Source organism: Dendrobates tinctorius, unplaced genomic scaffold (genome assembly GCF_039654945.1).
Source record: "Dendrobates tinctorius isolate UK_male_01 unplaced genomic scaffold, ASM3965494v1 ptg000018l, whole genome shotgun sequence".
Lineage (NCBI taxonomy): Eukaryota > Metazoa > Chordata > Amphibia > Anura > Dendrobatidae > Dendrobates > Dendrobates tinctorius.
Window position 1 is genome coordinate 533597 of NW_027361686.1, and position 16613 is coordinate 550209.

At 44.9% G+C, this 16613-nt stretch overlaps 1 protein-coding gene across 2 annotated transcripts in view; it reads left to right on the top strand.

Moving 5' to 3' along the window:
- Positions 1 to 1903: 1903 nt before the first annotated feature.
- The window catches only part of TRIM29 (tripartite motif containing 29), an 86719-nt gene continuing 72009 nt past the window's right edge, over positions 1904 to 16613 (top strand). For both annotated transcript variants that reach the window (XM_073566427.1, XM_073566428.1), the window contains exon 1: positions 1904 to 2700. In XM_073566427.1, coding sequence (XP_073422528.1) covers positions 2098 to 2700 — 603 coding nt within the window. In that variant the 5' untranslated portion in view covers positions 1904 to 2097. The remainder of the gene's footprint in view (positions 2701 to 16613) is intronic.

A 16613-nucleotide genomic window follows, 5' to 3' on the forward strand; every position in this document is an offset into this window, starting at 1 on the left:
CCGTACACTGTCCTGCGCCCTTTGTTTGCACCCGTAGAATTTCATTTTAATCTCCGCTGTTTTGTGGGTGTCAAAAGTATCCTTCAGCTGGGCCAGGATTTTCCTAACAGTTCTTTTGTCTCTGTCCGGTCAGGACTTCACCTCCCTCTGAGCCACACCGGTTAGCCAATAAGGATGCTGAATTTTTGGCTCTCTGACAGGGGGTACACTTTGAATAAACTATGCAGTCTCTCCTTAAAGTCGCTCAGGGTGTGTGACTCTCCTGAGTATTGAGGTAGCCAGGCCGCCCCTGGGATATATAGCATGGATAAAGGCATTTCGGTGGCTGCGGCCGCGCCCACCACTGGATCCTGTCCTAGATTGGGCATCTCCTTCCCTCCTAGTGAACCTCAGCTAGGCTCTGGGTATCATTACCGTAGTATCCGGCTGCTCTGCAGGCGGGATGGATTGGGCCAGGACACCTGCAGTCCCCTGTCCTCTGGATTTAGCTGTCGGGACTTCAGTACCCGCGCAACCACCGACTCCGGCATCTGGTTCCTAGCGCTCAGCTCTGGGGCGAGTTTAATCATAACTCCACTCTCCAGGTTCTGCTCGACTTCTCTCCTATGGACATCTGGTAAGGGGACCCCTCCTTGCTTCCAGGCATGACATTACTCCCTGTGAGGGAGGCAATGCCACTGTGGCAACTGGACTCCTGGGGTGCCACAATAAGACCACACTTGGCCTAGCCCAAGATTCTGTGTACTTGACTGTCATCACCGAGTCAGCTCATGTGAAGTTGAACAACGCATACTAGAGTCATCAACAACAGATCCATAGTCACACTGCCCTAACCATTCTTTCTTTTAGGATCTGCAGCTTCATTTCTACCCATACTCTTCTTCGACTCCTCCCAACAGTCCATGAAATGGCCAACCCCCACCCACGCTCCACCTCCAGCCTCTCACAGCTACCCTCTACTGGCCATACCACATCACAAGTCTCTAACAATACAGTAAACTGTGATTAACCCTTACATATGTGTCACTGGACTGGACTGTTTGATGTAGTTTTGATAAAATCCCTGCTTTATCTGCTGGACATACCAATTTTCTGAAAACTGAGCTCTGTATAACATCGACCACAGCACTGATTGGCAGATTTCTGTGTACACTGTGCATAGGTAGAAAGTTGCCAATCAGTGCTGTGAGCGTGGTTGGACTAATGGGCAGCACAAGTAGTCCTCTAATGATAATCTCCTGCTGAGAAAGCAATGATTTTATAAAAACTCTACTAAGCAGCTCTGTAAGTGACACATTGCAGGAATCAGGGTTTCCGTCTTTACATTTTGCTGTTTTCAGATTAGGAGTCAAAAATGTGGTGACTGATCACTTTAAATATCATCTAGTACATGTATTTTGCTTCACTAGTGAGCACAGGATAACAGCATATATGAACAAATCAAGCTTCCTCAATCATGTCGGCTTCACTATGAATTATTGTTTTATAACCTGTGAGACATACGCCCATGGTCTCAAACACCTTGCTTCTTGTGCAAAGACTGATGTGACCTTCAGTTACCAATAAAATGTCTCATATGTTAATCTTTGATGTACATTTCTTTATCCTTTTCCCATAGTAGATAATGCAGGGTTTGTTATTTCTGTATCTCAAAAAGAAATTAACCTTCAGCTTCTTTTTTGTGGTCTACGTCAACGTTGTATGTAGGACGCTAACCGCTCATAAAATCCCTAATCAGCAGGTTGGGAGCCAGAAAATAATTGTCCACACTAACAGCTAGGACAGGTTGCAGCCAGCTAGCAAAATAATTAAAAAAGAAGTCTCATTCTGTAAAAGAGGGCAGGGCAGGAATGTTCTCAGAGCTTCCTGGGTGTGGATCAGATTGTGTAACCTTAGCTGTCTCATCTCTTCATCATATCTCTTCTGCTGCGTTCATCATCATTGACAGGAATCAGGTTTCTTCTTAAGACTAGGTGTGAGTCACAGTCAGATATTTATCAGTACTTTCCTTGCTCTACCTGTGATCTCTAAGTATTTTACCAGCACAAGGAGTCTACAATATTATCAAGGATCGTCAACTATCCAGGTACCAAGACAATGGAAGATCAAGGTATAAAAAGAGCCAACGGCTCCCATTCCGAAGATGGCAATGAAAGTTTCCAACAAGATTCTGCAAATTCAAGTATTGATGAAACTCCAGAGAACCCAAGTAGCCCTGGATTAGACCAAGGAGGTGTGAAAACAACAATTTTGAAAGGTAGTCCTGGAGCTTCAAGTATTAAATTTAATCGTCTGAACCTTTTTAGTGGATCGGATGCAAAAGCTCCTGGAAGTCCTGGTCACGACAGTATAGAAAATCGAAGGTCTGTTCGTGTAAGTGCAGGATCCAGTATAGATTCTGATGATGTCCTCTGCGATTCATGCATCGACGACAAAAAGAAAGCTGTTAAGTCCTGTCTGGTTTGCCAGACTTCCTTCTGCGAAATCCACCTTAAACCCCATCTGGAAGGAGCTGCCTTTAGGGACCATAAGTTGTTGGATCCCATTAGGGACTTTGAAGCCAGAAAATGTCAACTGCACAGCAAGACAATGGAGCTGTTTTGTCAAACCGACCAAACATGCATCTGTTATCTGTGTATGTTTCAAGAACACAAGAATCACAATACCGTGACAGTGGAGGCCGAGAAATATGTAAAAGAGGTAAGAGTTGATTTGGGGTTTATTCTTGGTTTCTACTGTATAATAGTTAGAATAAACTAAAAAGTTGACTGATTGTAAATATTACAATCATAGATGAGGGGTCACTGTCATTAAGACTGGCAGATTTTGAGAAGATTTCCGTCATGGGTGAATAATATAATATTTTAAATAGTTTTGAAAAATTTGCTCTTTTATAATAGAGAAAAATTATTTTTTCCAGGATTGATACTTACCACAAATTGGTTGACTTAACTCATGTAGATTTAATGGAGAAAAAACTGTTAACAAGCAGATATCCCTCTGAAATCCAAAGTTTTTTTTATAAAGTTTTCAAAAAATCCAATTTGTCATTAAGTGGCTACAACTCATATTCCCCGGACTTCAAAATACCCAATTTATCTGTTTATCAAAGGAGAAAGCTTACAATCCCTTAGTTGCAACAGTTCAATCGGCGTTAATTAGAAGAAATACAATTTAATAAAACCAGATTTCTGAATTAATCTCTATTATAATTGTATTACACTGATACTACAGGTTTAGACTTACCGAACATTAATGCTAAGTAGCCTCTAGATATTTGACATCATAAGACCCCAGATATGTTCTTTCCGCTGTTTATGATGATTTATTCATTATGATCGTGTTCTTCATTCTGTTTTGATTTAATTGGAAGCTTCTAGTCTATTGTTTTAATATTTGATTCATTTAAATGGAATAAATGATGAAAAGTAACATGGTAAAAATCGAAATAAAAAAGCATTAAGAAATAATTACAATTGTCAGAGTCATATGAGTTTCCCCCTAATAACACAGTAAATTAATAGCTACGCAGTCATTTTCCAGTCTATAATGATGAATCATATTCATTGTACACATGGCTGATTTAACTCTTTATATATCAAAAAGCGAAAGTTACAATTTGGAGGGGGGTAATTTTCTTTTTTTTTTCTTTTTATAAAATGAGTAGATTTGAAATTCGATGATACGGATCAGGGATGTTCCACTGCGGAATGCACAGTCTAGAAGTGGTTAAATACATATTCAGCTGTGGTCCTGTCTGAACAAAACATAGACTGAGGGCGTCTCCTTTATTACGACATTTCATGAATGCCTATGTATAATAACTAAAATCTACGGCTGTTGTGCTGCCACACCCTGGGTGTGCCGGTGCATTATGCAGGCAAGGCACTCGCCTGTAGCTTAGTCCAGCACGTTAGCGGTTAGTTACGCGCAGTGACATCAGCTAGATCCCACCTAGGGGAAGTGATGGGTGATAACTTGCTTTTGCAGCCTACAACCATTTTATCATTGCTTCTTTCCGTAAAGGCCTCAGGCATAAAAACTAGATGGATCCAGAAACAATGCAGCAAATCTACGGTGGTGAAACACAGACAAGGCACAAAATGGCGATATTCATTTAAAACTGCATTTATAATATACAGATTTAAAAGGATTTTCCACTAGAGATGAGCAAATATTTCAATATACGGTTCAGATTACGAGCGCCATATTTGCAATATTCACTGAAGATAGCTGAACGCCAATGGAGTCAATGGGAATAGAGATGAGTGAATATGCTCGTAAACGATCATCAAACATAAATACAGCACGAATACGGTATAAATATGGCAAATTCGGATACGGCAATCTTTTCTGAACATACTGTGGTGTAATGACCACTGTGTCCACGAGGGGGCGCTGTGTGGATGTCCCAAGAGTGTGAGTGGTTGAAGAGCCATTATGTATCTCAAGGTGGGTGACCTTGAGATAGAGACATATGTATGTTTATGAATGCTATTGTAAAGTATATATGTCTGTGTGAAGGACCTGTGGTGAGGTCATAGTCATGTGACCCGGTGGGCGTGGCTATGGACCATATAATGTGGCCAGGTTAAGTCACATGGAGTGAATGCTGGGACCTGATTGGTCCAGTTTGGAAGGTCCCGTGAGGAGAAGGATCTCCTCACTAACAGCAGCCTGTGGAGCGGCTGTGTGTGTAATGGCGGCCAGTATCTGAGAGTCCCTGAGGAGTGAGTGGACTTCTGCGGCCTGGAGAAACAGCCATATGGGAACCCTGATGTGGGTGAGATAACCCTGGGGCTAAATAGCCTGTATAATGGACGCTCTCCTGTAATGCTGTGTATATTGCTGCTGGAGGTTTATGAAGGATGAATAAACCTCATAGACTATGATTTGTTGGAAAATCCTGTGCCGGATGTGTTTTTCGATCGCTGCAAGCGAGAACCCCTTACTTACATGACAGCGCTACCTCACATATGGTGGAGAAAGCAAAGGGCAATATTGTAGCCTTGTTGCTAGGGGCAACGGAAAAGGACTGCAGATTCGGTTGCTGGGGGCAACGCTGAGCCAGGAGGGCTGACGGTCTTAAAGCCATGTGATGTGCTGACAGGAGTCAGTGGCAAAGACTTATAGGATACCTCTGCGGTAGAGAGGTCCGAGAACCTGCGCGGCCAGCAGGTGCCGGTCGGGAAAGAAAGAAAAAAAAAAAAAAAAGTGTTTTACTGACCTGGGTCAGTGGTAAAGACTGTGTTCCTGGAGGGTTCAGTGAGCAAGGTCCTGGAGGGTCAGTGTTGGGAAGAGCCCTGGAGCACATGGTAGGACCTTGGACCTGGTGAGGCTTAAGTGTTGGGCAGTCTCAGGCCGAGACGGATGTCCTGAATAGCACCCGCTGAGCCCCTGGACCTGGTGAGGCCGGTGTGTGGGGAGACCCTGGGAGGAGGGTCGCTCCCTGAATCTCACCCGGTGCGCCCTGTGTGTTGGACGGTCTCAGGTGGAGACAGGAGCGTCCTGAATAGCGCACAGTCAGGACACGTGAGTTTTTTTTGTGGTGTGTTTTTTTTCTTTTTTCTCGACTCAGCCTGCGGTGGCTCAGTGGGAGTCAAGAAGGTGACAAGCGGCTTGATGTGGCTCAATGGGGTCACGAAGGTGACAAGCGGCTTCCGGTGGATCGGCGGGTCCATGAAGACGGCGCAGCAGGAGCTGCAGTGACTCCAGCCGCTGTGTGTGTGAACAGCAGCCGGTGGTGCCAGTGATCGGTGACAGCAGGAGCTGTGGTGGTGCCAACAAGGACTTGTCTGGTATCGTGAGAGACATAAACTGTGTGGTGTGAACTGTGGTCTGAGAAGACCGGTATAACAGACATGGGGAGATCCCGAAAGGGGGTGGAGTCCCAAAAGGGGGCAGTGACCCAAATTGGGGTGGTAGCCCAAAAGGGGGTGGAGTCCCAAATGGGGGTGGTAACCAAAAAAGAGGTGGAGTCCCAGAAGGGGGCGGTGACCCAAATTGGCGTGGTAACCCAAAAAGGGGTAGAGTCCCGGGAGGGGGCGGCAACCCAAAGTCGGGTGGTGGTCCAGAAAGGGGCCAAGTTTGAAGAAGTGACAGCACTGGGTGACTCAGTGGGTATGTCTGGGAAACTGCAGTGTACGTGTATGTCGTTTCCAGAATGTGGGATATACTTTCCGGAGCATGACGGGCCGCAAGTGTGTACAGTGATGCTGCACCGGGAAGGAATCTCGGGACGGTTGGACTCCAAGAGTCAGGTGACTCTGATAGGAACTCCTCTCACTTTCTGTCTGACCGAGAAAATGGCTCAGGTTCGCTGTAAACATGGGGTCACGGTGAACTATATGCTAGACAGAGTGGTGTTTGAGGGGCCTTGAGGCAGTGAGTGCCAAGGTGGCGGGATACCACCAGACTTGGTGTATACCTTGGAGGGCGGCCGGGACTTTGTCATGTTGGATGACCTATGGTACGAGGAGGGAGACGTTCCTATAGTTGGGCTAACAGATATTAAGACGGTGACGGCTCCTGACGGGGAGAGGTCAGAGGTGGAAGTGACTGGGTTAAGGGGTATGTCAGCCCAACGGACGGACCTGACATCTCGTGACAAAACTGACGCTGACCTGGTGGGTAAGACGGCGGAAGTAGTCACACGGTTAGTGAGTAACTGGAGGGATAACTTAATCTCTGGGGGTGACTGTGGCTCTGAGAAAGAAAGGGAGCACAGAATAGAAGGGCTAGAGAAAGAAGTCTCTGAGCTCAAAGGCCACATGGTAACGTGGCAAGAACTGAATAAGGCCCTCAGAGAGGAGGTGGATGAATGTGTCAAACAAGAAAGAGGCCTGAGACAAACAGCTGAGCACAGAGTGGATGAGCTGGAGAAGGAAGTCTCTGAGCTCAGGGGTCACCTGTCAGCGTGTCAAACTATGAACAAAGCTATAGTGAAGGATATGGAGGTGCTCAGAGAGGCCCAAGAGAAGCATCAACAGGAGATTCTCAGGAGAGAGGATGAGCGTCGCTACCTGGCAGAGGAGCGAGATAAAGTTCTGCAAGAACTCAGTGGAGTAGTAAAAGGTCTTCTGTGGGAGAAGAAGTGGATGGGCGAAGACGTACAGCGGCCGTCCCCGACTGATAGCAAGGCAGAACTGACAAAGCCCATCTTGGAAAAGGGTCCTGAAGACTGTAAATTTCAGGAAGATGGTGAGCCAAGAGCTGCACAAGACAGTCATCCGGTCATGACAGATATCTTGAGGGAAGTGTCCGTGGGGAACCCAGAGCCATCTGTCCAGGATGAGAGCAAGTCCACGACCTTCAGGGTTGTAATTGATGTACCAGAAGACATGCAAGAAGCCTGTGCTGAGGAAGGTGTGCATGAGGCTTTCAAAGAGGCGGTCAAAGCGTGTAAGGTGCACTGGGCACCTGAGACTCGGCAGTTGGTGATAGTATCAGCTAGGGAAAACACATCAAACCGAGTAGCTGTCCTGAAAGAGATGCATTTGCAGTGTCTACATGTCAAACAATTGGTTAGGCGGAGTAATATGAAGGCTGCTCGACGCCTAAAGATAGCAAGAGAGGCTATGGATCGGTTGGGTTTGAGGAAAGATGTGGTTCCGGTACCCAAAGCTCTGATTGGGAGAATCATTGGAAGGTCCGGGAAGGTGATGCAGGACCTTGTGATTGTCTCCGGTGTGGTGAGGGTGAGGATCCCTCCTGATGACGAAGACCAGGTGTCTGGTGAAGTGGGAAGGATTCCCATGATGGTGGTTGGCTCCATGGAAAGCCTGAGGAACTTTCAATTGCTCTTGGAGTATAGAGTGGGGTACCTGCAAGAGATTGAACAGTTGAAGCTGGACCGCCAGCGGATTAATAAAGAAGTGCGGAATACCAGGTGGCGGCCGCCTTCATACCAAGATGTAAGGACCCCAGGGGTACCGCCAAGAAGTGACATGGCAGATGGCCGAAGAATGTCAGCGAGTGGCAATTCGACAGACCGTACGAGGTTGAAGGGCTGTAGTTCCTGTGAGACGTTGACTGAGTCAGACTCGTGCCAGACAGCAGGATCGACTAAGACTTATGACCGCACCAACCGAGAGAGACGGTCAATGAGAGAAAGATCAGGTGACAAGGGGCACTGTAACAGTGTGGTGACTAAACAGTGTCTGATGATGCAGACAGACCGTGACTGGAGGGTCAAAGACAATGACCAGTATTATGACCGCTGGGGCGGGGGAGGCCTAATGTAGAGATGAGGCCGTATGACAAATGGAGACAGTTCTCTCGACCTGTGGGGCAAGGTGCAATACGTGCCCGGTCTCGAGACCCTGGTGTGATGTTGTGTGTTCAACCCCACAAGTTTGAACATAGGGGGGAGGTATGTGGTGTAATGACCACTGTGTCCACGAGGGGGCGCTGTGTGGATGTCCCTAGAGTGTGAGTGGTTGAAGAGCCATTATGTATCTCAAGGTGGGTGACCTTGAGATAGAGACATATGTATGTTTATGAATGCTATTGTAAAGTATATATGTCTGTGTGAAGGACCTGTGGTGAGGTCATAGTCATGTGACCCGGTGGGCGTGGCTATGGACCATATAATGTGTCCAGGTTAGGTCACATGGAGTGAATGCTGGGACCTGATTGGTCCAGTTTGGAAGGTCCCGTGAGGAGAAGGATCTCCTCACTAACAGCAGCCTGTGGAGCGGCTGTGTGTGTAATGGCGGCCAGTATCTGAGAGTCCCTGAGGAGTGAGTGGACTTCTGCGGCCTGGAGAAACAGCCATATGGGAACCCTGACGTGGGTGAGATAACCCTGGGGCTAAATAGCCTGTATAATGGACGCTCTCCTGTAATGCTGTGTATATTGCTGCTGGAGGTTTATGAAGGATGAATAAACCTCATAGACTATGATTTGTTGGAAAATCCTGTGCCGGATGTGTTTTTCGATCGCTGCAAGCGAGAACCCCTTACTTACATGACAGCGCTACCTCACAATACTAACTCATCCCTATTGTCCACTTCTTTAAAAAGTTAAATTTAATGGGCCCAGTATTGAATTGAAGAAACTCCCCCAGACCAGAGCTGTTAGGCCGGGGTCACACTAACCGACGCAAAATACGGTCCGTAGTTTACAGGCGTAATACGGATGAATGACCCCTAAATAGTGCTCCGTATGTCATCCGTAAGCAAGGTGTGGTTGCGTATTTTGCGCATGTCTGCATCCGTATGTAATCCGTATGGCATCCATATGCAATCCGTATGGCGAGATTTTCTCGCCGCCTTGCAAAATGGACATATAATGGAGCCCTATGACACTGCCACCGGGAACAGCTGATCGGTGGAGGTACCGGGTGTACCGGACTGCTGAAGATGTTTTAATTTCTCACAATAAAGATTGGATTTTGGAAATGGTGAGTGACACCCTTTTTTCTCTTCAGTATATGGATTTATCCTAAGTATAGGCCATCAATGTTAGGGCATGTTTCCACGTCGCGGAAACATTCAGTATTTGCTGCGGATTTAACCCTGCGTCCTGCGCTTAATCCGCAGCGGCCAGATGTTCCAGCATAGTGGAGGAGATTTTATGAAATCCCGTCTCTACTATGCGTCCTAAATCCGCGGGTGACACTCCCGCGAAGTCGGACATGCGGCGCGTCTTTTTAGACCGCAGCATGTCTGTTTACCTTGCGGTGTTCAATAAGCACATACAGAATCACCGCGTGTACAGAAGGGGGCGGGGCTTTGGGCGGAGCAGGGTTTCCGCTCCATCCAAAGTGCAGGGATTACAAACGTAAAAGTAATGCAGGTACATAGAGCTTAGCATTCAAAAATGTCTTGCTATTTAATAATCTACATAATAAGTGTGTAGATCACTGTTGTGATAGCCATGTAATAAGCACAAAGCACCACTGAATGATATATAAAATAATTATTAAAAACACATGTACAGAACAAGTGCTGAATTAATTAAAAGAGGGACAAACCAGCCATGGGAACACCACAAGACAATACAGCCTGACCACAGTTAACAGATAATACAATAGAAAAAATCAATAGGTCACCACAATGTCCTAACAATTAATCATGAGCCAAAAAGATGGCATACAAATACAGAGGAATGCGCATAAATTTAACCCCTATTGCATACTGGCCCGTGCCAATGCGATACTGTGAACAAATAATAATGTAAAGATGCCCATGTACATACCGACGGAAGGTGAGTGGTGATGCCTGGACATCCCTTTGCCCCGACACGTGTTTCGCACAGTTTCTTCGGGAGAAGACCGCCCACTGGACTGCTAAGACAAGAATGAGCAAAGATTTCAATGCATAAAATGATACTGGATCCAAGTCATACTGGATTCTTCTCCCACAAGCCTATACAGTATATAGCAATCTGCTCAGCCTTCCTTCTCAACATCAAATTACCTACAGATTGTAAAGCAGCTCCAAGCTGACAGCTTCCCTTCAAGAAAGTTCTACAGGATATTAAAGGGGTTGCCCCTTATTATCATCTTAATCACTTTGTTGCTCCATATAAATAAAAAACGTTCTGTACTCACTTTCTGTGGTGGCGCCATGATTGCAGCAGATCAGTGTCTGCTGATTGGCTGCAGTGGTGATGTGACATAACAATGACAGACAGCACCCATGTAACAGGAATGTCTCCTCTCTGGGTGGTGAGTAAGGAGTGCTTTTCATTTTGATGGTGCATTCGAGTGATAAAAGGGACCCAGCCATATTGTACATGCAGTCTAATCTGTGAACAGCATGGCACAGAAAAGAAGAAGCTGACTGATATATGTTTGCTGGAAAAGATTCAGTAAAAGGCCAGGGTCATGATTGCGAGAAACTCGGACGAGTCTCGCGTCTCAATACCCGGCACTGCCGCCAGCACTCAGACCGGAGTGTTTGGCTGCATAAAAATACCTGCAGCCGCACACTCTGATCCCGAGTGCCAGCGGCAGTACCGGGTATTGAGACGCGAGACTCGTGCGAGTTTTTCACAAGTGTGACCTCGGACTAACTTATATTTTATTAGTTCAAATCCCTGGTGTTTGTATACAGTTGAGTCCGGTAAGGCTAGTTTCACATTAGCGCTTTTGAGCGCAGCGATGGCCTGAGCACGGCCACCGTTAAGCCCCGCCCCCTGCCGCACCTCCGCCGGTAGCTCCGCCTACCGGCGCATGACGCTGCATGCGTCCTGCGTCCCCTATCTTTATCACTGAGGCGCAGGCCGTGCGCAGTATGCGTTTGGCGGCGCATGCACCTTTTTGACGGAGCTACCAGCGGAGGTGCGGCAGGGGGCGGGGCTTAGCGGCGGCCGTGCGTAGGCCGTCGCTGCGCTCAAAAGCGCTAATGTGAAACTAGCCTAACTACTAGTGATTGCATGCAAAGTCCTACAGCGAAGACTGTGACTAATTGAATAGGATCGCCCACTGGATTCATGCATACAAACATCAGGGATTTCAACAAATAAAATGCATGTTTTACTGATTTTTTTTAAAGTACATCAGCTCCCTTTTCTCTTTACCATCTTTCCTGCAGATCAATTACTTTTTCCAGAGAGACAGGTTAACTTTAGGAAGAGTTTGTACAGCAATGGATAACCCTTTAAAATGTAGTCATCTTCTTTGGTGCTTTTCTGCTCGACATTTAATGCATTGCTGAGCATTATGCTATTATCTGCATACCTGCATTGTTGGGAATGTCCCCATGGTGCTAAAGGTCAATGAATCAGCATAACAGGTTCAGGGACGTTCATGTTCACACATTATACTGTACAGTCATGTGAATCTTACTGTTTCTGATACGAAATCTCAGCAGAGAAGGATTTTTTTTGTGCTGATACCCATGCAATGATCTGCATTGGAAGGTGTTATTGTGGAATTCTGCAAATAGTCATGACTCAGTTCCGACCTTTGAGGTTATAATTTTAGATTCCCATGTCAGCAGCGTATAATCCGACATACATCATGGCAGCCTATTTGTACATTAAATATATACTGCCATTAATATTGACTGCCAAAGATACTTGCAGAAAGTGACAGTGTTCTACATTTCCTGCATGTTTGCACCTTATTATTAGATTGCTCAAACTTGGAAATGGAGATATTCTGATTATAGAACATTGGAAAAAAAGGTCACATATTATTATATAAAGTAATCCTTCATCGCTCCATTCCCTAAATAAGTTATACAGCACAGTTTCAGATACCTGACACCGCACGACACGTTACGAAAAGTAGAAGCACATCATTCCTCCTATCCTGCGTTCTTTTAACCTTAGCATTTTTAGGCTGTGTTCACACTGTGGTTTCTGCAGTGCATTCCAATGATTCCATCTAAATTTCCACAGAAACAGGCCAACAAGGCCATATCTGCAATCGCATGAACGAAGGGCAGTTTGTGAGCTTGTCTGCTTGTTCAGATGGACACTGATGCATAGCAGGCTACATTTCTGTGTCCGGTTGAACATACTGACACAGATAAAAAGACAACAGAGTTGATTTAACCTCTGTTCTCGTCACTGCAGTCTATGGCACCAGTCAGGAGTCAGTCTGAATCTCATCTTTAGAAGCACTCAGATGCATGCTTTACAGAAACGCAGCGTGAACAGGGCCATAGCAAGCAATACACAAGATTCTTAAAGGGGTATTCCCCTGTCCAAGATCCTATCCCAATATGTAATAATATTAGCAAATACATCCAATCAGAAATGTAGTATAGTCTTTCTGATTCGCTATGTCTCTTTCCTCATGTGCAGGAATTGCAGGACCTTAGGTATGGATGGTTACGACCACTGATATAGTGACAGTTAGTTAGCTAGTTGCTATTGGTCATAATGATGGATACCTAAGGTCCTGCAATGCCTGCACACGAGGAAAGGACATAGCAAATCAGAAAAACTGTACTACATTTCTAATTGGAGGTATTTGCTACTATTATTATTACACCTACTACTTATTGGGATATTATCTTGGAGATGAGAATACCCCTTTAAGGCTAGGGGCAGATGAGCGTAAATTGTCTCATTCAAGAAAATCAGATCAATTATGCTATTCACACTTTGATCAAAAACTCTGATCATACTCCAGTTCTCTCAGGTGAGAAGATAGAGAAAAAATATCTCGATCTTCTCCATTTTGTCCGTCCATGGAAATCGGATTGCACTCATATGTCATCTGAGTGCAGTCCGGCGGCTTACAGTGACTTATTGACTCGCATGGCCGAGTGCACTCGGAATATTGGCTCCAGCTAGGGTATGCTTCAATTGTTTGGATCAAATATTGGCCAAGTGCACGGCTCCATAGAGTAACACTGGTCAGTGTAAGATCCAAAGTTTTGTCAAATTGCAATCAAACTGAAAATACGGCCATGTGCACGAGCCCTGAGGATGCTTCTCATGTGTAAAGGGTACTGGATATTCACATTCTATTTTAGAAAGTGACACCGCATCTTTCAAGATCTCTGTGTAGTCAAGGAATGAGATTTTTCATACTTAACTCCTTAACCCCTTCACTACCAAGGGTGGTTTGCACGTTAACTCCCGGGCCAATTTTTACAATTCTGACCACTGTACCTTTATGAGGTCATAACTCTGGAACGCTTCCATGGATCCCGGTGATTCTGACATTGTTTTCTCGTGACATATTGTACTTCATGTTAGTAGTAAAATTGCATTCAAATAACTTGCGTTTATTTGTGAAAAAAACGGAAATTTGGCGAAAATTTTGAAAACTTCGCAATTTTCCAACTTTGAATTTTTAGGCCCTTAAATCACAGCGATACGGCACACAAAAAACTTAATAGATAACATTTCCCACATGTTTACTTTACATCAGCACAATTTTGGAACCAAAATTTTTTTTTGTTAGGAAGTTATAAGGGTTAAAAATTGACCAGCGATTTCTCATTTTTGCAACACCATTTTATTTTTAGGGACCACTTCACATTTGAAGCCACTTTGAGGGGTCTATATGATAGAAAATACCCAAAAGTGACACCATTCTAAAAAATGCACCCCTTAAGGTGCTTAAAACCACATTCAAGAAGTTTATTAACCCTTTAGGTGTGTCACAGGAATTTTTTGAATATTAAAAAAAAATGAACATTTAACTTTTTTTCACAAAAAAATTACTTCAGGTTCAATTTTCTTTATTTTACCAAGATTAACAGGAGAAATTGGACAGCAAAAGTTATTGTGCAATTTGTCCTGAGTACGCTGATACCTGATATGTGGGGGGGAACCACTGTTTCGGCGCATGGCAGACCTCAGTAGGGAAGGAGCGCCGTTTGACTTTTTCAATGCAAAATTGGCTGGAATTCAGATCGGACGCCATGTCGCGTTTGGAGAGCCCCTGATGTACCTAAACAGTGGAAACCCCCCAAGTGACCCCATTTTGGAAACTAGACCCCCCAAGGAACTTATCTAGATATGTGGTGAGAACTTTGAACCCACAAGGGCTTCACAGAAGTTTATAACGTACAGCGGTACAATTAAAAAATCATATTCTTTCCACAAAAATGATCTTTGCACCCCCAATTTTTATTTTTCCAAGGGTAACAGGACCCTAAAAGTTATTGTGCAATTTGTCCTGAGTACGCAGATACCCCATATGTGGGTGTAAACCACTATTTGGGCGCATAGCAGAGCTCAGAAGGGAAGCAGCGCCATTTGACGTTTTTGGCTGGAATTGAGATCGGACACCATGTCGCGATTGGAAAACCCCTGATGTACCAAAACAGTGGAAACCCCCCACAAATGACACCATTTTGGAATCTAGACCCCCCAGGGAACGTATCTAGATGTGTGGTGAGAACTTTGAACCCCCAAGGGCTTCACAGAAGTTTATAACGTACAGCAGTACAATTAAAAAATCATATTTTTTCCACAAAAATGATCTTTTCACCCTCAATTCTTATTTTTCCAAAAGTAACATGACCCTAAAAGATATTGTGCAATTTATCCTGAGTACGCTGATACCCCACATGTGGGTGTAAACCACTATTTGGGCGCATGGCAGAGCTCGGAAGGGAAGCAGCGCCATTTGACGTTTTTGGCTGGAATTGAGATCGGACACCATGTCGCGTTAGGAAAGCCCCTGATGTACCAAAACAGTAGAAACCCCCCACAAATGACACCATTTTGGAAACTAGACCCCCCAAGGAACTTATCTAGATGTGTGGTGAGCACTTTGAACCCCCCAGTGCTTCACTGAAGTTTATAACGTCCGGGCGTGAAAATAAAAAAATCGTAATTTTTCCACAAACATCATCTTTTAGTCCCCATTTTTTTATTTTCCCAAGGGTAACAGGAGAAATTGGACCCCAAAAGTTGTTGTCCAATTTGTCCTGAGTACGCTGACACCCCATATGTGGGAGAAAACTACTGTATGGGGACACGTCGGGGCTCGGAAGGGAAGTAGTGACGTTTTGGAATGCAGACTTTGATGGAATGGTCTGTGGGTGTCATGTTGCCTTTGGAGAGCCCCTAATGTACCTAAACAGTGGAAACCCCCCACAAATGATCCCATTTTGGAAACTAGACCCCCTGAGGAACTTATCTAGATGTGTGGTGAGCACTTTGAACCCCCAAGGGCTTCACAGAAGTTTATAACGACTGGGCGTGAAAATAAAAATATCGTATTTTTTCAACAAACATCATCTTTTAGTCCCCATTTTTTTTATTTTCCCAAGGGTAACAGGAGAAATTGGACCCCAAAAGTTGTTGTCCAATTTGTCCTGAGTACGCTGACACCCCATATGTGGGAGAAAACTACTGTATGGGCACACGTCAGGGCTCGGAAGGGAAGTAGTGACGTTTTGGAATGCAGACTTTGATGGATTGGTCTGCGGGTGTCATGTGCGTTTGGAGAGCCCCTGATGTACCTAAACTATTGAAACTCCCACAAGTGACCCCATTTTGGAAACTAGACCCCCCACGGAGCTTATCTAGATGTGTGGAGAGCACTTTGAACCCCCAAGTGCTTCCCAGAAGTTTATAACGCCTGGGCGTGAAAATAAAAAAAACATTTTTTTCCGCAAAATTATATTTTTGCCCCCAATTTTTTATTTTCCTAAGGGTAACAGGAGAAATTGGACCCCAAAAGTTGTTTTGTAATTTGTCCTGAGTAGGCTGATACCCTACATGTGGGGAAAAACACTGTTTGGGCGCATGGCAGAGCTTGGAAGAGAAGGAGCACCATTTGACTTTTTCAACGCAGAATTGGCTGGAATTGAGATCAGACGCCATGTTGCCTTTGGAGAGCACCTGATGTGCCCAAACAGTGGAAACCCCCCAATTATAACTCCAACCCTAACCTCAACACACCCCTAACCCTAATCTGAGCCCTAGCCCTAACCCTAGCCCTAGCCCTAACCCTAGCCCTAACCCTAACCCTACCCTAACCCTAGTGGGAAAATGGAAATAAATACATTTTATTTTAGTTTTATTATTTTTCCCTAACTAAGGGGGTGATAGCGGGGGGTTTGATTTACTATTTATGGCGGTTTTTATGTTTGGCAGCTGTCGCACGCTAAAAGACGCTTTTTATTGTAAAAATAGTTTTTGCATCACCACATATTGTGAGCTATAATTTTTCCGTATTTTGACCCACC